Source organism: Sceloporus undulatus, chromosome 2 (genome assembly GCF_019175285.1).
Source record: "Sceloporus undulatus isolate JIND9_A2432 ecotype Alabama chromosome 2, SceUnd_v1.1, whole genome shotgun sequence".
Classification (NCBI taxonomy): Eukaryota; Metazoa; Chordata; class Lepidosauria; order Squamata; family Phrynosomatidae; genus Sceloporus; species Sceloporus undulatus.
In genome coordinates this window covers 188,729,505-188,752,113 of record NC_056523.1, presented here as the reverse complement: position 1 = coordinate 188,752,113, position 22,609 = coordinate 188,729,505, and the positions used below count along the sequence as shown (strand labels likewise).

Sequence of the window (22,609 nt, the reverse complement as noted above, 5' to 3'; positions counted from 1 at the left end):
CCAATGTAGATCATGCAGAACAGGTGTTATATGGCTGGTCCTGGAACATCCAGTGACCAGCCTGGCTGCCATGTTCTGCACTAATTGAAGCTTCCGGGTTTGGTACAAGGGTTGCCCCATGTAGAGCACGTTACAGAAGTCCAACCAAGAGGTTACCAGAGCATGTACCACTGTTTCAAGGTCCCTCCGGCCCAGGTAGGGTCGCAGCTGGCGTATCAGCCGAAGCTGATAACAGGTACTCCTGACCGTCACATCCACCTGAGATGTGAGATGGAGCAATGAGTCCAGGAGCACCCCCAGACTGCAAACAGAGTCCTTCAGGGGAAGCGTGACCCCGTTCAGGACAGGTGGACAAATCTCCATCCCTGGGCCCAGGGAGCCTATCACGAGTACTTCCGTTTTCTCTGGATTCAGTCTGAGTCTGTTTTCCCTCATCCAGCCCATTACCAAGTCCAGACAAGCATCAAGAGGAGAGATGCCATCCCTGGTCACTGCATCAGTCAGAGACACAGAGAAACATATTTGGGTGTCATCAGCATACTGATAACACCGCGCCCCGTGTCTCCGGATGATCTCTCCTAGCGGTTTCATGTAAATGTTAAATAGCATGGGGGACAGAATGGCTCCTTGAGGGACCCCAGATGTAAGTGCCCTCTTATCGGAGCACACGTCCCCCAGCTGCACCATCTGGAATCTGCCCGAGAGGTAGGAACGGAACCACTGGAGCGCAGTGCCCCCAATTCCCAACTCTCTCAGGTGTTCCAGAAGGATACCACGGTCAATGGTATCGAAAGCCGCTGAGATGTCTAAGAGCACTAACAGGGTGCTTGTAGTTCATTGGCAAGCTTGTCGGGTGAACACCTCATGCAGAAAAACACTTGTGGTAAGGAAGAACTCCTTCTAGCTGACCAAACAGGTTTTTACCAACAGGCAGAAACTTTACTGATTTAGGATGTCAGCAGATCATATGCAGTTAAAACCCAAATGTTCTGATGGGCAAAGTAGTAGCCATTTTTGAGGGCTAAAAATTCATTTCCAAGGCTAAGCTGTGAAGTATTGCCATGAGAACCGCAGGGTGTGAAGCTAAAAGAGAAGCTCCATAGGAAAGCTGAAAAGAGAAGGATTCATTCATCTTTTCCATTTACCTTAACCCGCAAGTTATTTTTAACTAACAATGTGGCAGATTGGAAAGTACAGTATACAGGTTGAAAGAGAGAGTAGGCAAGCTGAGACAGTAGCAGCAAATAAGGTGTGGAATTTCAGGAGGTAAATAGTACTACAGGTATAACCGTAAGGGAGGATCAGTAAGCAAAGAAATCTTGTACCAACTTTGAGACTAGCTGAAAGAAAAAAAACTAGTAGCAGAAGCTTTTGTAGGCTTGCATGCATCTGAGGAAGTAGCCTCAAGTCTATGAAAGCTTATGCTATCAGTATTTTTTATCCAATTAGGACCAGATGTCCTCACCATAAAGGAGGACAAGGCACCGCAAATTGTAGGACATTCATAAAAATGTACATCGCTACAAAATAAAAGCTAGAAACTCACATAAATATGAGTGCATGAATCTTAGTCGTGCTCTATGTGGATGATATTTTGGAATTCCTCCTGGATAGAAGCCTGTCCTCCTGGACAGACATCCTCCTAGATGTGTCCTGAAAAAGGAGGATGTCTGGCCACCCTGCTACGGTGTGGAAATGCTACTTTTTTGGACTTCACTTATTTACAAGCTATAAAAAGGAGGAACAGTAGCAAGGTCAGGCATCTTCCTCAAGCAGAGTGATCAGGTGTCCTAACCACAAAGGAGGACAAGGCACTGCAAAAAATGTAGGACATTCAAGAAAAATGTAGTAGGACATGACCAAATAAAAGCTAAAACACTTCTAGAAATAGAAATGCTCAATTCATGCTTAGTCATGCTCAAAATGGAGGACATTGAGGTGTTCCTCCTGGACAGATGGCAGAAATGGAGGACCTGTCTGGGGGGGGGGGGGAGCAGGAAAGGTGACAAGCTCTAAAATAGTGATTCCCAAACACTGGTCCTCCGGGTTTTCTGGACTTCACCTCCTATAAGCCTCAGCCATCTCGGCCAATGCTAGGGTTTCTGGAAGCCAAAGTCCAAAACAGCTGGAAGACCAGAGTTTGGGAATCACTGTCCCAAACATCCTAAGGCAGGATAAAACTTGGAAAGACTTTTTGGAAAGAGCCAACTGAAACATCAGCAAAAATGTGATTTAAATGCCCACTGAGATGGAACCAAGCAGAAAACGATGTTAGGTGTGCTGGAAGGGCACAAGCTGTTTCACAGAATCATGGAGTTAGAAGAGACCCCAAGGGCCATCCAGTCCAATGCAATTCTGCCATGCAGGAACTCTCAATCAAAGCATCCCCAACAGATGGCCATCCAGCCTCTGTTTAAAGACCTCCAAAGAAGGAGACTCCACCACACTCTGAGGGAGTGTGTTCCACTCTCAAACAGTTCTTACTGTCATGAAGTTCTTCCTAACGTTGAGGTGGAAACTCTTTTCCTGCAGTTTGAATCCACTGTTCCAGGTCTATTCTCTGGAGCAGCTGAGAACTTGCTTGCTCCATCCTCAATATGACACCTCTTCGAATATTTAAACAGGGCTATCATATCACCTCTTAACAATCGCCTCTCCATGTGAAACATACCCAGCTCCCTAAGTCTCTCCTCATACGGCATTATGGTTTCCAGACCCTTCACTATTTTAGTCACCCTCCTTTGGATACACTTGAGCTTGTCAACATTTTTGAATTGTGGTGCCAGAACTGGACACTGACCAAAGCAGAATACAGTGGGACTATTACTTCCTTCTAGACACTATACTTCTATTGATGTAGCCTAAAATCACATTGCCTGTTTTAGCTGCCGCATCATACTGTTCACTCATGGTCAACTTGTGGTCTACTAGGACTCCTAGGTCCCTTTCACATATCCAGCATCCGATATCTCTGCCTTTCATTTTTTTTCTGCCTAAGTGCAGTACCTTACATTTCTTTGTGCTGAACTTCATTTTGTTATCATTGGCCCAGCTTTCTAATCTACTGAGGTCATTTTGAATTTTGATCCTGTCCCCTGGGGTATTAGCTACTCCTCCTAATTTGGTGTCATCTGCAAATTTGATACGTATGCCCCCAATTCTTTCATCTAAGTCATTGATAAAGATGTCGAATCGCACTGGGCCCTGAACAGACCCCTGTGGGACCCCAATAGCCACTTCTCTCCAGGATGAAAAGAAGCCATTGCTGAGCACCCTTTGGGTTTGGGCCGGTCAACCAATTGCATATCCAATGTGAAGCCAAAGGCTTTCACAGCTGATGTCCATAGTTTTCTTTATTTGTTACTTTAATGTGCAATTTGTTTTAATAGTGTAGTAATTTAATTCTGATTTAATGTACTATTTTTGTATGTTTTAACTGTACTGTTTTTTTAAATATTGTAAGCCACCCTGAGTCCCAATTTTGGGAGAAGGGCAGGTTAATAATAATAATAATTGTTGTTGTTGTTATTTTCTGTGGGTTTTCTGAGCTATGTGGGATCTTCTGTCTGAAGAACCCTCTGAAGATGCCACCCAGATGCAGGCAAAATGTCAGGAATAAATTATTCCAGAACACGGCCACACAGTCTGGAAAACCCACAGAAAACTAATTACAAATCCACCTAACCTAGCCCATATTTGATTAGAATATCATGGGGGACCTTGTCAAAGGCCTTACTGAAATCAAGGTATGCTACAGACAAAATATGGAATGTGGTGGCTTAGTGGTTAGGAAGGAAATTTTGATGAATGTAAGATCAGAAGGTTGGCAGTTCGAGGCCCGAGTGCCGCATGCTGGGGTGAGCTGCTGTCACTGGTCCCAGCTTCTGCCAACCTAGCAGTTCAAAAGCATGTAAATACAAGTAAATAAATAGGCACCACTTTAGTGGGAAGGTAACAGCATTCTGTGCAGTCATCCTGGCCACATGACCATCAGAGCAGTCCTTGGTCAGCGCTGGCTCTTCAGCTTAGTAACAGAGATTAGCACCATCCCCTACAGTCGGGTATGACAAGACATTTATGTCAAGGGACTACCTTTTATTTATATCACAACTATTGGCACTACATTCAGTGGTGTATGGGAGTTAAAATTTATGAGTAATATTAGTTCAAAAAAGCATTACTTAGCAATGGAGATGAGCACCTTCCCCTACATAGAATCATAGAATTGGAAGAGACAGCAAGGGCCATCCAGTCCAACCCCCTGCCATGCAGGAAATCCAGATCAAAGCATCCCCGACAGATGGCCATCCCCACCTGGAATATTGTGTCCAGTTCTGAGCGCCACAATTCAAAAAGGACATTGAGAAACTGGAGCGTGTGCAATGGAGGGTGACTAAAATGGTGAAAGGTCTGGAAACCATGCCTATGAGGAACAACTTAGGGAGCTGGGGATGTTTAGCCTGGAGAAAAGAAGGTTAAGAGGTGATATGATAGCCCTGTTTAAATATTTGAAGGGATGTCATATTGAGGAGGGAGCTAGCTTGTTTTCTGCTACTCCAGAGACTAGGACCCGGAGCAATGGATGCAAGCTCCAGGAAAAGAGATCCCACCTCAACATTAGGAGGAACTTCCTGACAGTAAGGGCTGTTCGACAGTTGGTTATGAGCAGACATTCATGTTAAGGGACAACCTTTACCTTTTACTTATGTCACAACTATTGGCAGTAGTATATGGGAATTGCCATTTAGGAGTAACATTAGTGCAAAAAAGCATTATTTAGCAATGCAGATGAGCACCATCCCTGACAGTCAGTTAGCAATAACAATAGCAAGTAGATTTCTATACCGCTTATCAGCCCACTTAAGTACTCCCTAAATGGTTTACAATATGCAAGCTAATTGCCCCCTACAAGCTAGGTAGTCATTTTAGAGACCTCGGAAGGATGCCAGGCTGAGTTGGCCAGGAGCCCCTGGCTGGTACTGAACTCACCACCTTGTGGTTTGTGAGAGAGTGGCTGCAATGCAGGCATTTAACTACTGTACTTGATGTTCATGTGAAGGGACTACCTTTTGCCTATGTCACAACTATTGGCGTTACATTCAGTAGTATAGGGGAATTATGACTTATGAGTAACATTAGTGCAAAAAGCATTACTCTAGAATTGTAGAGTTGGAAGAGACCGCAAGGGCCATCCAGTCCAACCCCATTCTGCCATGCAGGAACTTTCAATCAAAGCATCCCTGACAGATGGCCATGCAACTTCTGTTTAAAGACCTCCAAGAAAAGAGACTCCACTACACTCCCGAGGAAGGAGAGTCTTCCACTGTCAAACAGCCCTTATTGTCAGGTAGTTCCTCCTAATGCTGAGGTGGAATCTCTTTTCCTGTAGCTTGCATCCATTGTTCCAGGTCCTGTTCTCTGGAGCAGCAGAAAACAAGTCAGCTCCCTCCTCAATATGACATCCCTTCAAGTATTTAAACAGGGCTATCATATCACCTCTTAACCTTCTCTTCTACAGACTAACCATCCCCAGCTCCCTGAGTCGTTTCTCATAGGGCTTCATGGTTTCCAGACCACCATTTTGGTTGCTCTCCTTTGGACACATGGCTCCAGTTTCTCAACATCCTTTTTGAATTGTGGTGCCCAAAACTGGACACAATATTCCAGGTGGGGCCTGACCAGAGCAGAATAGAGTGGCACTATCACTTCCCAGCTTAATAATGGAGATGAGCACCTCCCTTTACAGTTGGTTATGACTAGACATCCGTGCCAAGGGTCTACCTTTACCTCTGCGGCCCCAAAGGCAGAGGCTCTGACCAAAGCAGTGTTGTGTGTGGTGCGATGTGAGGTGCCTTCTCCTTACCTTGACCCGGAACCGAATCATGGCCAGGCGTACGCAGTGGCCCAAGCAGGCCGGGGGCAGGAACCATGCCCTGGGTGGCGGCGTGCCCTTGTTGCCCACATGGCCGGCGATGAGCTGGGCGGTCTGCCTCTCGGCCTGGGCCTTCCTCGCCCACTCGGGGAGCCTCTCCTTGCCCAGGCCCCCGTTGAAGATGACGGCCAGCTCCAGCCCCCCTTGGTAGAGGCAGGCCTGGGAGAGGGCGGCCAGGTAGCCCACCATGGCGTTCCACTGGCCCCCGCAGACCCAGTCCGTCTGGTAGCCGCCGTAGAGGCGCTGCAGGGCGGAGTCGGCGTCCACCAGGAGCCGGGCAGGGCAGGGGGCGGGCGGAGGGGGCAGGGGCGGAGGGTAGGGGCCCCCAGGGCCCACCATGGCCGGGTAGCCCTGCGGGGAGTGGAAGGGGCCACAGTAGGCCCCGCCGCGGCCTCCTCCGCCGCCTCCTCCTGCGACGGCCCTGGCCAGCTTCAAGAGGTCCACTGGGACCACGGCCCCCGGGCAGCGCTTCTCCACGAACTCCTGGAAGCCTTGGACCCCCATGGCTCCACTGCTGCCCGCCTCCGCCTCCTCCTTCGCCCGGGAGAACGGCAAGGGCACGGTCCCTGCTGCTCTTCCTCCAGCTCCCAAGGCTAGTCTTTATCACAGCTCCCACTTCTAGGGAATGGAGGCAGCCGCCATGTTGTCGCTTTCTTCTTCTTCGCCTCCTTTCCCCTCTTCACTAAAACCCGAAGCCTGTCGGGAAGTGTAGTTTTCTTTCTGTTTTGTTTCTATTCCTCAGAATGACGTCTATGCGCTATTAGGACTACAACGCCCGGGAGGGAAAGGGGGAAAAGCCGCCATGTTGTCTCTTTCTTCTTCTCCTCCTTTCCCTTAGCTAAAAACCGCAGGTTGTCGGGAAGTGTAGTTTTCTTTCTGTTTTGTTTCTATGCCACAAAATGACGTCTATGCGCTATTAGGACTACAACTCCCGGGAGGGAAAGGGGGAAAGCCGCCATGTTGTCTTTCTTCTTCTCCTCCTCCTTTCCCTTCACTAAAAATCGCAGGCTGTCGGGAAATGTAGTTTTTTTCTATTTTGTTTCTTTTCCTCAGAGTGAAATCTATGCGCTATTAGGACTACAACTCCCACAGAGGATAGGGGTAAAGGCCGCCATGTTGTCACAAGGTTTTCTTCGCGCTTTTCCCGGAGGCGCGTACGTTTGTGGGATTTGTAGGCCGAAAAGAAACGGCCCTCTCCGCAAAGGTAAGTGTAAACGGATAAAGGGGGGAATTGAGACTACAACTCCCGACGCCCCTCAGAGGTCCGCCATGTTTTTGTTGGCCTTTTGCTCCGGTGACGTCATTCATTCAGCTTCGTGGTGGGAGGGGGGGTTGAAAGGAAAAAGCTTTATTGGGAGTGAGAAGACTTACAAGTTCATTCAATCCCAGAGTGCTCCTTCGGTCGTGACGTCACTCTGGCGCACAGGCTCACGGGAAGTGTAGTTTTGTTTTGTTTTTTAACTTACTGCGATAACGTAGAGGTGGGAGAAAGGGAGGGTTATGGAAGTATTCGTTCGAGGAACAAGGACGCCATATTGTCACGTCCCTGTAACCGGCTCGCTTTGCATGCTGGGAGATGTAGTCCGATACTACAGTTCCCGCTTCATTTAGGACGCCATGTTGAGAGATTATTACCGCCTTCTCACCATTTCTAAACAGAATAATAATAACAATAATAACAATAATAAAGTTGTTTGTGTGAGTGTTGTGTACCTTTAAGTCATTTCCGGCTTCTGTGAGGTTTTTGGTCCAAAATACACTGCAGAAATACTGAACCCAATTTGAGGCCGCTTTAATTAACTGCCCTGGTTTAGTGCTATGGAATCCTGGGAATTGTAGTTTCTTGTGTTCCCAGAGCTCTCTGACAAAAAAGGCTAGATGTATAGGAAGGAGGAGGATAGTAGTAGTAGTAGCTCATGCCATACAGTAGTCCCAGCTGCCAATCCTCTTCACAAGGAGATAATAAGTATGACAGCTGGGATGTTGTGTGGTGTGACCTATCATCATCATCATCATCATCATCATCATCATCATCATCTCCTGTGAAGAAGATTGGCAGCTGGGACTGCTGTGTGGCCTGAGCTATCATCATGAGCCCATTTTAAGCAAAGCCAGCAGGCAGAACTAGCAGGCTGCCAAGCCCTGCACTTTGGCTGAAGAGGCTTTCTTGTAGTCTGTAAACCACATTTGTTGGAAGTGCCAATATCGTGTGATGGCTGCTGCCGCCCCTCTCCCCAGGATGGCGCTGCGAATCCGCACTTGGAGGTCCCCATGGGAAAAGCAGGGCTCTGAAACACTCCCCTCTCATTGATTTTATCATTAGCGGATGTCATGGGTAAGAGATATTCCCCTCCACATTTGCCCTGCTCTTATACAGTTCTTGCCGCTTTTGACTTTGTGGTGTGATTTTTAAGTCTTCTGACTTATGGCAACATTAAAGCGATCCTTTCATGGGGTTTTATGGGCAAGATTTGTTCAGCTTCCCCTGAAGCTGAGAGAGTGTGACTTGCCCAGGGGCACCCAATGGGTGTCATGTCCAAGCTGCGAATCAAACCCTGGTCTCCAGAGTCATAGTCTAATGCTCAAACCCACTACACCACATTGGCTTTCTTATAGGGCTTAGACTTTGTGTGTCTTTAATGTCCATTATGGCCTTAACGTTCCTAACTGTGTGGGTTTTATTCTTCTTTTTTCCCTAGCCAGCAACCCCTGGCTACACAGAGTGGCAAACCACCTCTTATGTTTCCCTATAACTGGAAGCATTGGAGCTGGATCAAGACATGCTCAGACCTAAACTATGCACAGTTTAAGAGGACCCCAAAGGACTAACTGAGGGTATAGCCACACCAGAAATAAAGTAGTTTGACACCATTTTAACTGCCATGACTCTATCCTGTGGAATCCTGGGAATTGTAGTTTGGCCAGGATCCTGCATTACAGTTTCAATATCTGCTGGTCTCCACCTTACACAACTCATACTGAATGCCACAATATTGAACAATGTATGTGGATCAATAGTCAAGGAGTGACAACCCACTGTACAATCGCAATGGGGAATGCACTAAGGGAAAACACAGAGGAGGCAATGTGCATTCACACGTGACTCTGTGTACTTTAATGTGCTACTGTATGCGCGATGACCCCACATGCACAACCTATGCCCATTTGCTCTCAGCTAGATAGAATCATTGTGCAAAGTGCAAAAAACGAACAAACATTTTAGCACATTTAAATGCTGTTTTTCAGTTTAATTATTAATGACTGAAATGATCAAGTAACTGATGCTGTAAAGCTCATTGCTGTAATGCTAACCAACAACTTACTTTAATGTTAGCACATTAATATGGACGTTTTCGATGGTGCCAACACTCCCATATTCTCTTTCGGTTATCATCAGTCTTGAAGTCTTAAATCGAAGGTGGGCTGTCAGTGATCTCCAGAGAAATAAGAATGTGGAATGAACATGGTCTTACTCAGTGCAGCCTGCAAATGAAAGCAGCCCTCAATGGGAAAAATAAAGGTTTTCCATCTTTGCCCTTGACAAATGGTGGATGGTTGAGAGAAAAAAGCAGGCCACTCCATAGCCCATCTGCTAGGCTGCCCCTTTGGATCACCTTGAGAAACACATCGGCACTTGTTCTCTTCCACAATACAGCTGAAGCAGGTGCCTCCTGGCATGTTGGCACTACCTAGTTTGCCTTTATAGTTAGGCTGGCCTTGGTTCCAAAATTGTTCTTAACACAAGCTATACATTACTGTATATTATTCTGTTAGTAATGTAGTACTGAATACATTTATATATTGTAACATTATGTACCCTAACTCCGAAACCAGAGAAACAGTTAAGATGTATTCTTACGATAATTAGAACATTACTAGTACAGATGCATTTGCGGATTTGATTATATGCGGCTTTGATTAATATGTTCTCTATAGGAATTGCTAAGTCCTCCAGAGAAATTCTGCAGGAAGCTGACCATAGAGTTGCACTGGAGGATCTAGAAATTCATAGAGAAAATACCTCTCTAGGCATTTGTAGGTCCTCCAGAATGATTCTGTGGTCAAATTCTAGCAGATGTTGACTGTAGAGTTCTGCTGGATGACCTAGAGATTCCTAGAAAGTGCTCTATTAGGTTAAAAAAGTAGTGATTTTTTTATTTGCAGCTTTTCCACTTTCACTAACTATAGCGAATGTGAAGGGCCTACTGTATACAGTTCAATACTATCCTTGGTTTAAGGCATCCACTGGGGGGTCTTTGAAGTTATCCCCGGCAGATAAGGGTAGACTACTGTATACACATTGCCTATGCCAGGGGTAGGCAACCTTTTTGAGCCGGGGGCCGGGTTGCTGTCCCTCAGACAACTGGGGGGTGGGGATAAATAATTAAATAATTTTAAAAAGTTAAATAAATAAATAAACCGGGACAAATGTAGGACAAAATTTTCAAATGGAGGATAATTTTTTATAAAAAATGGAGGACACGTGAAAAAATTTGCTGATTTTTTAAAAAAATGTTAATGTAAATGCATGTTTCTGAGGCTTCTATAGACAATTGCCCCCCAAAGGCCCCGGTGGCAATCGGCGGCAGGACTGGGCTGGGGCCGGTCCCAAGGCCTTGCCGGGCCGCATCCAGCCCGCGGGCCGCAGGTTGCCTACCCCTGGCCTATGCTTTTCCTTTAAAAAAGAACTTAGCAAAATACAGACAATATTCTTTTTTTTTCAACACAGCCTTTATTTTTCTTGTTAACAGTTTAAAAAAATATTAGTTAATGGTTGTGTATAAATGAAGTCAACTCACAGCTTGCAAAAATAATAATTAAAAAAAAGACACATGGAAACAACTTCTGATAAGAGACATTCGTTTTCTACCATAAAGTCCCAGGGCTATGATTTTTCAAAAACTGACTGGGATGTTTCATCCCTATTGCAAAGAACCAGTTGCCTGCATCCTCTATGCAGCCATCTCAGCCTTGATGTCCCAAGGAGCTAGGGGTAAAATAAGCTCTAAGATTCTACTTTAAAGTATAATTTACATACATTAAGAAGAAGAAAAAACCTCTATCTGAAAGTAAGAAGTTGTCAATGTGTGTGCAGATCAAAGGAGACATTTATTCACAGCATAAAGCTGGATTTATCATGCTGTTGTATTAGGCTGACATGCTCCCCAGTAATCTCTAGCAAACACACGCAAACACACACACACACACACAACTCTCTTGGAAAAGAATATGGTAGTTCCTTCTGTTTGTTTGGATCCCTAGGAACCTGAAAGATAACTGCACTTCTAAAATGGCCATGAGAGCTTGTAGTTACAAGATTCTCTGTGGCATAAATTAACCAAAATGTGAAATACCACTTAACACCTTCCTCAAACGCTTTACAAGGCAGAATGTAAGTTGGTTCCTAGTTCTGAAAATTAAATTTATGGCCCTGAAAGGGAGAATGAAAAGTTCACCCACACATTCATTCTCTCTCCATAATCCACCATATTCGTGTAGAAATGTGCCCTGCCCATTTTTGCAGCATAACCTGGGTGAACATTACCATAGATCCCAACTCAAATGTTTTCTTTTCTACTTGTACAGATAACCCCTTTCTTCCTCTGAACCTACAGATGGAAAAGGTGTGGGCTTCTTGTATAGAGGCTTTTAAAAATATTGGCCAAGGAGCCTCAAAGTACTTGCCAGGGCTTTATGAAAGTTACCAACATACAGGCAGTGCCACAAGACATCTTGTACTTCAGTGACCATCACTGAGGGCTGCTTCATGGTCAGGATGGTATTTTTTCCCTACATATAGGTAATCATGTTGTAAGGAAAGCAGTGTACTTCCTCACGTGTGAAGCACAAAGCAGCAAGTACACAGACTCCTCTGGACACTGACCTACTAGCTCATGCTTTTTGATGCAGCAAAGCAAATGCTCATGCCATATTTCACACAATGGCATGCATAGTTTTGCTACACGGAGAAAGGCTCAACATAGAAAATGTATCCTGTAAAGTAGTCGTTAAATGCAGAAGGATACAAGTGAGCCCATCAAGAGGCTAGTTTATAACACATGCTTGGTCTTCTAGCATTTTTTCTGCATTGGAACCCAACTCCCTAGTAGTACCAACACTGAGCAAGAGGAAGGAGGAGAAAATAAAAATGCATTTATCTTCATACATTAAATACCAAAATAATGGCTTTTTTTTTTAGTTGGCTCAGTTCCATTTGCTGCAAGGAAGGCAACATCTATTTATGCAAAGTGATAGTCAAAAATGCATACTGTGCTGCACGTCTAACACACTGCAGCTTTATTCTAAGGCTCTATGAGAGCTGGGTATAGAATTACATCACATGACTGGTATGTGCAACGCACATGTACACATGTAAAGCTGTACATATGAAAAGAATTTGGTTTTGTGGACCTGTTTAACTACTGCACTTACAACTAGCACACTTCCATCTGGATATGGGATTGAATACAGACATCAGAAACAATGACTAAGAACAGTCTTCAAAAAGAAAACAAAACAAATACCAAAAAAAAAAAAGGTGTATAATGATCCCTTAAAGAATCAGTTTGTCTTTTCTACCCTCAATCTGCTGTCTAAGTCAGTTCTGAGGGCTGGGGAGATATCCAGCTGGGCTTCTTCATTTTGTAAACTGAAACATGACTGTATTAAATCAAACAAGTTACCACCCAAAATGTAATCTACAGAAATAACACACTTCTTACAAAACGCTTGCTAGGGTTCTAGATTTAAAAACAACCAGGAATGTATGGCTCTACTGCCATAAAAGCAACAGAAGGCTCTGCCTTCCAGATATATCTTGCAAAGAGCTTGTGCTAATATAACTGTCCCAGTCCTTTACACTCTGTTAAGGCATGCACATCAGTCATGACCACTATAAAGCTAATATTGGCACAAACCTTAGCTGAGGTAAACCCTACCAGGAACTCACTATTAACCAGCAAAGAGCATGTACTGTTTTTAGCACTCACCGTGGTTGAGAATGGTGTCAATGGAGGCTGTAACTATGGGCAAGCCTAGTAAAATGTGACAGTAGCAGGAGTTTCCATCTGAAAACAACTGGGATGTAGGGAAGGAGGGTGCAAACTTACATCCTGTTTTGGATCAGAAATTGTGATCCTGCTTGTGAACCTCCTCACTCAATAGTTTGCCATCAATAATAAGAGGAAGAATTCCTAACTAAGGAAAGCAAACTTTTTAAACTAATTTTTCCCATGTACATCAGTTTCACCGCTGAATGGAAGACTAATGAGACAGTAGGTCACACACTTTGCAAAGCTGCTGCATCCCATTGAAACATATTCAGGAAACAATGCAAGGATTTGTTCTTTCATTCATCTGCCACAATAAGTTAAAGTCAAGGTGATGCATAAACCTCTGAAGTCTTCCTTGCGAAAGTTAAACATCCCCCTTAAAACCGTAAACACAGTATGAACTGTTCCTGTTCCAAATTACAAGGAAGAAAAATGTGGAGGGAGTGTCAAAATACTATCTCAGATCTCAAACAGATTATAAGCATTATATGGAGACAGTAGAACAAGTTGTTCACATCACAGCCTAGATTTAAACAGCAGTAACAAATGAGGTAGATAAGAAAATGAAACTTTAAAATGTAGCAAGGAAAAACAACTTAGCTGGAATACAACTGAAAAAATTCACCAGTTATTGAAATGATACATTCCATGCATATTGTACAAGCAAAGTTTCAAGTGTAACAACAGAAAAGTGCCTTTAAAACACATACCCCAAAACCAATTTCACAGTTTGATTCCTAATTGTCAGATTTTTGTGTTGGGGGAGGGATGTAAGCAGCTGGGAGGGAAAGAAACATTAAACAGAGATATTCAAAACCAATACAAAGGTACCAGACATTCTCCTTGTTCTTCCAATGTGCAAGTCAGCAGCTGGCTCAGTTTTTTTTTTAAACTTTCACTCAGATTTCCATTGCTCAAACACAGTAGGTGGCGGAATAAACACAACATGTATGTCAGTTTTGTCTGTTCTCCCACTGTCATCTTTCAAAATTTGCAAAACCTCTTTAATCAGAAACTGATGAAAAACATAGCAAATAACCATTTTTGCCATGGGTAACCAAGGCTTTGCCCCATCACACCTCTGATGACTGACCAGATTTTTAGGATAAAAACTAGATATTATGAAGGATGCATTGTGGCTGTTAAAATGGCAGCGCCGACTGTCCTCTTTTCCTACATACAAAGTCTAGCAGTACAAAATGTGTGTGACACAATCCCACCACGTTCCACACTTATGATGGAGAAACTCAAGTGTGATTGCGTGTTCTGTATTACTAGAAATTGTGGGAAGGGAGGCAGGGAAGGCTGTTGTTTTTGGCAAAAGTCCCTCAATCTTCATAAAGAGGACTGTGGCCTAATCTGAGCCACACAGATGATGATACAAGTAAACTGAAAGGACTCAACAGCTTGTAAACTGGAAAGGGCATAAAACACACAAGATACTTCATTATCAAACACATTCTTCTCTTTTGTCAGATGACAGATAAACCAGTATGGAGTTCCCTGAAGGAAGTCTCTGTTATGGGCTGCAAAACAATGGCTCTTTCAGAACAGCAACTAGAATGGGAATGGTTCAATGCACACACTGCACAGTACAAACACAAGCCTTATACAATGGGCATTTCCCTCAGTCCCCCACCCCTGCCTCCTCCACTCACATACAGGACATCATTTTTGCCCCCCATCATCACAGTCTGAAAAATATATATTACCACTATACATAAACAAAGCTCGTGGCCAGTTCTATTCCAAACTGGGGTGACGAGAAAACATCCAGTTGAAACAAAAGGACCGCAGCTCAAGCTCTGCAATATCAATACTGCTTAGGCTCTGGTTAATTTTAAGGACAGGTTCTTGCTGAATTTAGCTCTGGAAAGAAGGAAAACCCTTGCAGATTTTTTGGAATCTTACAATGGTTTAGTCTGGAAAGACTCCCCTGCCCCTAACAAACAAATATTTCATGGTGTTTTACATTGCTTTGGGCCATGTACTTAAAAGGAGAGCCTGAAGTTGTACCTCTTAAGAAACTTAGGTTTTAAATGCCTATGGCATACATGGTCTAACGTGTGCATCAGAAGAAGGTAACTAAGATGAGGCTATCATCAAAATATCTATTTTGTTATGGTTTGAAGGTCTTATTGCACCACATAAGCTAAAATTAAGTCCCTTATTTGTGATATTCTGATATAAACAATGAGAGGAAAACAACAAACAAAACTACTTTATTTTGCGATTCACAGCCAAGGAGATAAACTATTTGTCAGAATGTGGGTCATGCCAACTTCTCATATAGATGTGGTGTGAATTCAAAAGACAGCATGGGCAGGAATAGGGATTCTGAAGTCTTTGCACACACGCCCCAAATCCATACTTTTCTCTCATCTTCAGTTTCAGAGTTTACCAGGAGAAAAACGGCTAGAGAAAAACTGAGGGTGAAAAAGTATGGCTTCAGTGCTCCACTCATGCCTAAGCATGTGTTGTGCTTTAAATCCTCCCCCACCACTTTACAAAGATTCAGCAGGAACCTCACTCCAATATGCAGTTCTGCCCATGGCATCTACTTTAGTTTCAACCCTAAGGAGTTCTTTGCATCTTTTTTATGCAGCAATTGGGCCCAAACAGACAGGCCAAAATAAAGCTGCTTCGAATCACTTTGGAGGTATGCTGTTTAAATGATGAATGTATCCTAAGAGGCCGGAAGCTGCACTAAAGGCATGCTCCAGTCCCAAGGGCTGGAGTGCAGCTTTGGTGCAGCTTCTGGCCTCTTAAAATGTGTGTGTCATTTAAACAGCATACCTCCAAAGTGAAGTGAAGCAGCTTTATTTTGGCCTGTCTGTTTGGGCCCAATTGTGTTAATTATACTGCTCTTTCATGATGTTTCCCACCTTGCCCCATAAAACACATAACTTGTGAATGACAGGTGCACATCCTTACAGATCTCTTTCCATGTACCTGAGACCTATCATTGGACCATGAACCCTAAAGTCATTCACACTGAACATGTTTGCTGCAAAAACCCTGAGGTACCAATGATATACTCAATGCACACACACAGTTGTTGCAGAAAACATGAAGTGGCCTCCAGGTATAATTTTCCAATAGTTTGTATTTTGGGATCCATCCAGTTATCTTGGAAGTACGTTTCAAGTACAGCAAAAAATTCCATTCTTTTCTGTCTGCCCCTCCCTAACTTTGCAGTCAAAGTCTATTTTAGAAAAGCCAACAAGAAAAAAGAACCAACTTTAAAAAAATAAAGGATGTGTTTTATGAGGTTTTTTTTAAAGAAAGATGTAACACTGTTCTCATTTCTTCAAACTGAAACTTCTCCCCATCAAGTACATATAATTCCACTGCTGCAGATCATTATGAGATGTACAGCAATGCACTGTTCAAACATCAAACTTCAAAAGACTACAACTACTTTTTTACCTTTCCAGTAAAAATCTGAAAAGATGCTAAAGATTATCTATCACAAGGCACTGCAATTCTTTGCAGGCAGAACAAGGAGGCTGCATTATACATGGGAAACAGGGTCTTTTCTCCTGATGAAAAGGGAGGGAAGGAAGATGCAAAACACCCAGTTGTTCCGGGATTCACTTATTCTTCCAATACCATTTTAAGAGGCTAAGTTCAAACAAACAGTTCATCTCTGCAGCTAAAAGTATTCTAGGTGGGCCTGACACTCCAATTAGAACACTATTAAGCCAAAATGTTTTGATTTCATTCCATTGTTTTAAACTGGGCGCAACTGGCTGAACCTCAGATACTTCGTTTTAATTTAAGAATGGGAATCATGTGGCTCTCTAGATTTTACTAAACTGCAACTCCTATAAGCCCTAGCAAGCACAGCCAGTGGTAAGGAACGCTGAGAGCTGCACTCCAAAGACATCTAAAAAGCTACATGATCCACTGATCTGCTTTCTTACATTGTCATGAGTTATAACCACCTCTACATACCTTTTACTTTTCTTCAGCAAAGCAAGCCCATTTCAATGTTCAACATCATTGAAAATCTCTTGCAACACCCCAAAGACAATCATTTAACTTTGTGGATTCAAAATAAAAGCAGAGCTTTGCAATTCTTAATCCAAATGCCTGAAGGGGAAAAGGAACTCAACATATGGATGCAACAGCAAATATTTCAAAGCTTTTGGGTTCCTAAATGAAGCAACCCACTAGTCTAAAATAACTGAAACAGGGGGGAAACCCCCATTAAGAATCCATATAAATAAAGCAACAAAGACTACAACATTAGTCCCAGTAAATTAAATCTACGACCCAATTAAGGCAACCATCAAACTGAGCGATTTCTTTGGCAAGAAGATCTTGCCAAGCATAGGCATGGGGGAGTTGAAATACAGTTTGTAAAATTGGGAGGCTGTGGAAATATAAAACTCTAAGTGGTGGTCTTTCAGTCAATTTTTTTCAGCTAATTTCCAGATTCCCAAACCGTTTTGAACTGGTAGTTTTTTTTCTTGTTTAGGCTGGATGTAGCTAAAATGTTAGGATATCTTTTTTTTATTATTGCTGCACATGTTTGTAAAGCTTGATTATCTTTCAGACGTTCTCTGCAAAGATGGAATGCTTTCTCTTGGCAGTAGCCAAACACGCACAGCAACCACATAAGCATCTTAAGCTGCAAGAGACAACATTGGCTCATCTAAACTATTGAGCCTCCATGTATTTAATCCACTGTTAAGCAGTCCAATTGGTACCCATGACCCTGTTTCCATGCATAATTTTTCAGTCGATAAAAACTGTGTTAAGTATGGATCACAAATGAGGTGCAAATGGGTGAGATGGGACAATTGTTTTTTTAAAAAGCACCCTAGGCAATTCCCCCTTCTGTTCCCATTCCCTCTGCTACTGCCCCCACCTCTCCTTAATAGAAGATTTGTGTCAGCTGCAAAATAAGCTTTAAAAAAACAAACAACCACAACCCCAAAACTCAAGTACAAAAATCTGGCCAATAACCCATATACATCTATTGAATGCAGTGTGCGTACGAGGAATCTAGCTGCCATTAATTGCCCAGGAACAACTACAAACCTTGCAAAATTAACTAATTTATGACAACTGTTTTGTGTGTCTTCTTCTGAGGATCCACAGGTTTACCACAGGAATCAGCAGCAGCTAGTCAGGCTAACAATGTTTTTTCTTTCTTTTTCATTTTCCCATGCTAGCCTGCAATCTGAGCTGACAATGAAACCAGACAAACAGAAAACTAAGGGGAGCTGTGTCCTCCCCTTCAGTACATTAACTCAAATGCGAAAAGGTGTACAGTTTAAGAAGAGTTACTATCACCCCCAAAAAGAAAACCAAACCCAATAGTAACAGAAGCAAACAAGGGGCACTGGGGCAAGAATGGCAAGGAAGGCTCATTAATAATAAGCAGCACATGGGCATGCTGTCCATCTCCAAACAATGAGATGCACAGGCCAAATCTCTCTCAAGTACTTTTTTTTAAAAAAAGAAAAATACTCAATCCCCGCCCCCAAAAAGAAAATTAAATCAAGTATTCAAAGAGGAGAATGCAAAGGCAGTCTCCTACCACTCCCATCACACTTTGCTGCATTGGGGAATTCACCCTGTCCCCAACAATCCAGGCTGCAGAATGCAAGGCAGAGGAATGGAATCATGAGTTATAGGCACAGTCCCCATATCTATCCTCCTTGAGCCATCAGCCATTCATTTGGGACCTGGAGGGATGGGAGCAGGATTCTGCACAGGTGAGGCTGGGAAGGCTGGCATGCTTATCCCTGGCTGGAAGGGTCCCACAGGCTGAGCAGGGACGACGACAGGCTGTGGGGTCGTCCCTGAAATGCCCATCCATTGTACAGGGTAAGCTGTCCCTGTCATGGTGTTGTACTGGCAAACATGCGGCACTCCGTACGGCGATAGTGTTCCAGAAAAGGGCGACAGGGGAAGTCCTTGGGGCAAAGCAGCTGGTATAGTCCCACGGATTTGGGAAAGGGAGGAAATCCATGTGGATGTGTAGCCCACTGTAGATGTTGTTGTCTTTAAAAACAAGAGGAAAAAATGCTATTTAAAATGAGAGAAATCCACTGTAGATTATGTACCTCTGTCTGTCTATCTATTGTTAAAAAAAGAGCATCAAAGAGAATGGAAATATGGGAGGTGATACGACTCTATCTGCTCTGGTTAGAGTCAGACTACGATGAGGAGAGACAAGTTCAAATCAGGCAGTAACACAGGGGTGAAATAGACCGGTGGTGAAAACCGCCTCTTCTGAAGCCTCGCCTACTTCACCAAGTTGGTGTGAAGACTAAAGGGAAGGAATGTATTTTATCTTGCCCTCAGCTGCCTGGAGGAAAGGCAGAATGTAAATGAGAAACAGGGAGTGAATATTCTTGTAGGTATTGATGGACTACAATTCCTATTATCCCTCACTATTGGCCATACTGGCTAGTGTTGATGGAAACTGCAGTCTGACACCATCTGGAAGGCCACACGTTCCCAATCCTGATACAAGTGCAATCAATCTAAGAATCTGTTAAATCTCACAACTATCACAAAAACTAGACCTCCTTTTTTAAAAATCCCATTGAAGTGAGGGTGGTTTTCAAAATGGAAATATTTCCAACTGTTATAGCAACAAGTCCCACATTTTCCTCCTGTAGAAACAAATTTTATTTTTGAGATTCACATGACAGTTTCCTCATCCCAAGTTATTTCCTGGGAGCTCCTGGCATTATCAAGGACTTTTCATTCCTATTCCCCAGGTGAGTTTAAATTAACCCAGTACTTTCCAAAATAAAACATAGCAATAGCAAGTACATTTCTATACTGCTTACAGATGTATTAAGTGGTTTACAAAGTGTAAGCTAATTGCCCCCAACAAGCTGGGTATGCATTTTAACAACCTATGGAAGGATGCCAGGCTGAGTCGACCCTGGAGCCCCTCCCTGGCATTGAACTCACAACCTTGAAGTAAAGGCATTTAACTACTGCATCACCAGAGCTCCATATTTGTAATTGCCTTGTGTGTTTCTACATAAGATGGCTGCTGCCACTAAACATGCCTAATGTTTCCAGGACACAGATTCAACAGAGATCAAGGGACGGAAAGAGGAATGTTAACCCTAAAACAAAATGTTTAACTAGTGTAACATTGTTAAAGCACTTTAGCACTTTGACTATAATTCCTGAATAATGAAAAACAAGGTTCAGTGGAAATTGATGAAAATCAATTTCTGAAATGTGATACGAAGCTGGATATGATACATTATCAGTTGAAGGGGGAAGGGGGAGGATACAAAGGAGGGGAAGAGGGAAACCCAGCATACTTCAAGAAAGATGAAAAAGCAGAGGCAATCTAAATGAAAAAAGGGAAAACATGATACTTCAAAGACCCCCCCCCCCCCCCCCCCCCCCCCGGCTGCATTGAGCTAATCATACGCCTCTGGGAAAAGCCCACAGTCAGAGTATACAAATGCTGATTTTTCCCCAACAACTAGTATTCAGAGCCATGCCATCTCTGATACAAGATATAATTTATAGCCAGTACTGAATAAACCCTTGGGAATTAAAGCTGTGGCATCTGCCTCTAGAGAGGTAAAACAAAACAAAAATTGACTGTGTTTGGGATTTGTACTTGGATCACCTGGCTAAAACATGCCTGAGCTAAGTGGTCTGTCAACATGAAATGACTCCAGAAGACATAGGAGATTATCACATCAGCAAAAAAGACAGGAGCAAAGCAGTATGCTCTTGTCAATATTGCACGATAATGCTATGATGTTGCAATTATCCTGTGAATAAAGAGGAATTCTAGCGCTGCTGTTTATTCATGGAAAATCCCTGTGAATAAAAAGTGGTGCTAGAGTTCCTCTTTACTCATGGAGTAATCACAGGATAATTGTGATGCTGTGTGATAGTCACAGCGTCATTGTACGATATTGACAGGAGCATACCGCTATGCTCCCATCTTTTTTGCCAGTGTAATAATCTCCTAAAAGAGAGAAGGGAAGGATTAGGTCAGAGAGAGATTGAGAAATGTGGGATGTAAGGCCTAAGGGTAATTTTCTAGGAGGCAAAAGACTTGTTTCTTTCTTTCATCTTACAAAATACTTACAAAATACTTGGATGGCTACTACAAGACGGCACCCTCCACATATATCCTGTCCTAATATTCCTCCACCATACCTCATATACTTTGCTCCAACTATCGGTGTCCAGCCGGTGCTTGTTCTGCTTGATCTGGTTAAGACTTGGCTTGATAAGAGAGTTTCCCACCTTTTCTTTTGCCCAATCATCCACTAGTTTATGTAAGTCATCTGTAAACATCCCTTTCTTGCTGGCTGTAGTCTGTTGACATGAAGCAGTGCTGCTAACGATGCAGAGCTGGTCTGAGGAGGAGAGATATTTGGAAAAGCATGTTACAGAAAGCAACTTCAAAATGTCCACATGGCCTATGTTGTTTGAGCTTTTTATGACCTGGAACACATAAAGATAAGAACAAGAAGAACTGCCCAAAATAACAACAACAAAAATCCAAACTTTTGTAGCAAGAAAATTCTAGCAGGTTTTGGAAATCCAGCAGATTTGCATAGACAACTTAGTTAAAGGGAGATTGTCACTGAGTTTAAATTTGCTTTTAAATCACTGGAGTGGCAGAGAGCTCTACTGTAATGAGTAAACGCATAGAAAATAGGAGAAGGCCTTTTTGGTGGCTGCTCATGCTCTGAAACTTCCTTCTAAGAAAGATTAGACAGGCAGCCCTGCCTTGCTATGTTTCCATAAACAGATTAAGACTTTTATTTTAGTAGGCTTTTGAAGACTGGCTGCTCATGAGGACAGGGTCTTGCAAAACTGGGCTGAACTGTCTGTTTATTTATTCGGTATTTTCAATAGTTATGTTTACAACTGGTTTTAATATAATTTAATTATATTTTTAACTTTTGTATTTGATATGTATGTTTAGCTATGTCTCTGTTGTAAGCCACTTTGAGTCTCAAACCAGAAAGAAGGCAGGATATTGTGGTAGTAACAACAACAACGATGACCTGTCCAAAGAGCAGGAAACAGAGCTGAGAAAGGTTTTGGGACTACAACTACCAGAATCCCCAGGACATAATTATTCTGGGAATGATAGCCCAAAGAGTAATTTCCAACCTCTTCCAAATGGTTCCTGTAAGAGAAAAGCAAATCCCATCAGAACTATAGGAAGGCTCAGCCCTTGTGTCCAGTTTCAGAGCTTTTTGTGGCTACCATAATTTTCTCCAAGTCCCAAGGTCTTTTTCAAAATTTACACAGCATCATCAGTGTATGGATATCAGCCAAGGAAAACAGAAAGGAAAGAGGAAGGAGATATATCCCCCTAAACCTGAGCAAATACTCTAGAAAGCAACATTTGTTTATACATGGATGCTACAATGCATTCATGACCTGGGTGGAGGCAGGCATCTTGTTTCCACTTGAGGTGTTTATTGCTAAATATGACATCTAAAAATCATGCCTAGTGTTCAGATTCTGAACTTGCACAGTTAATTTGCAAATGTACAGATATTCATAGCTGGTGAGGTGTATATCTGCTGCCCACAGATTTAAAACAGAGTGCTTTGGGTATCTATTTCTTTTACAGGAGAATAAACTTCAACATGAA

At 43.0% G+C, this 22,609-nt stretch overlaps 2 protein-coding genes across 3 annotated transcripts in view; both read right to left on the bottom strand.

Moving 5' to 3' along the window:
* The window catches only part of FAM120C (family with sequence similarity 120C), a 46,684-nt gene extending 39,903 nt beyond the window's left edge, over positions 1-6,781 (bottom strand). The window contains exon 1 of one of the 2 annotated variants that reach the window (XR_006102340.1): positions 5,864-6,781. Coding sequence is in view for 1 of the 2 variants with exons in the window: in XM_042453505.1 (XP_042309439.1) it covers positions 5,864-6,436 (573 nt within the window). In the remaining variant the exon portion in view is untranslated. The remainder of the gene's footprint in view (positions 1-5,863) is intronic. The other variant, XM_042453505.1, reaches the window with a different exon arrangement.
* An 8,983-nt stretch (positions 6,782-15,764) lies between these two features.
* The window catches only part of WNK3 (WNK lysine deficient protein kinase 3), a 122,984-nt gene continuing 116,139 nt past the window's right edge, over positions 15,765-22,609 (bottom strand). The window contains exons 25-26 of the mRNA XM_042447642.1: positions 21,151-21,353; positions 15,765-19,002 (exon numbers count right to left, since the gene is read on the bottom strand). Of these exons, the coding sequence (XP_042303576.1) occupies positions 18,673-19,002; positions 21,151-21,353 (533 nt within the window). The 3' untranslated portion in view covers positions 15,765-18,672. The remainder of the gene's footprint in view (positions 19,003-21,150; positions 21,354-22,609) is intronic.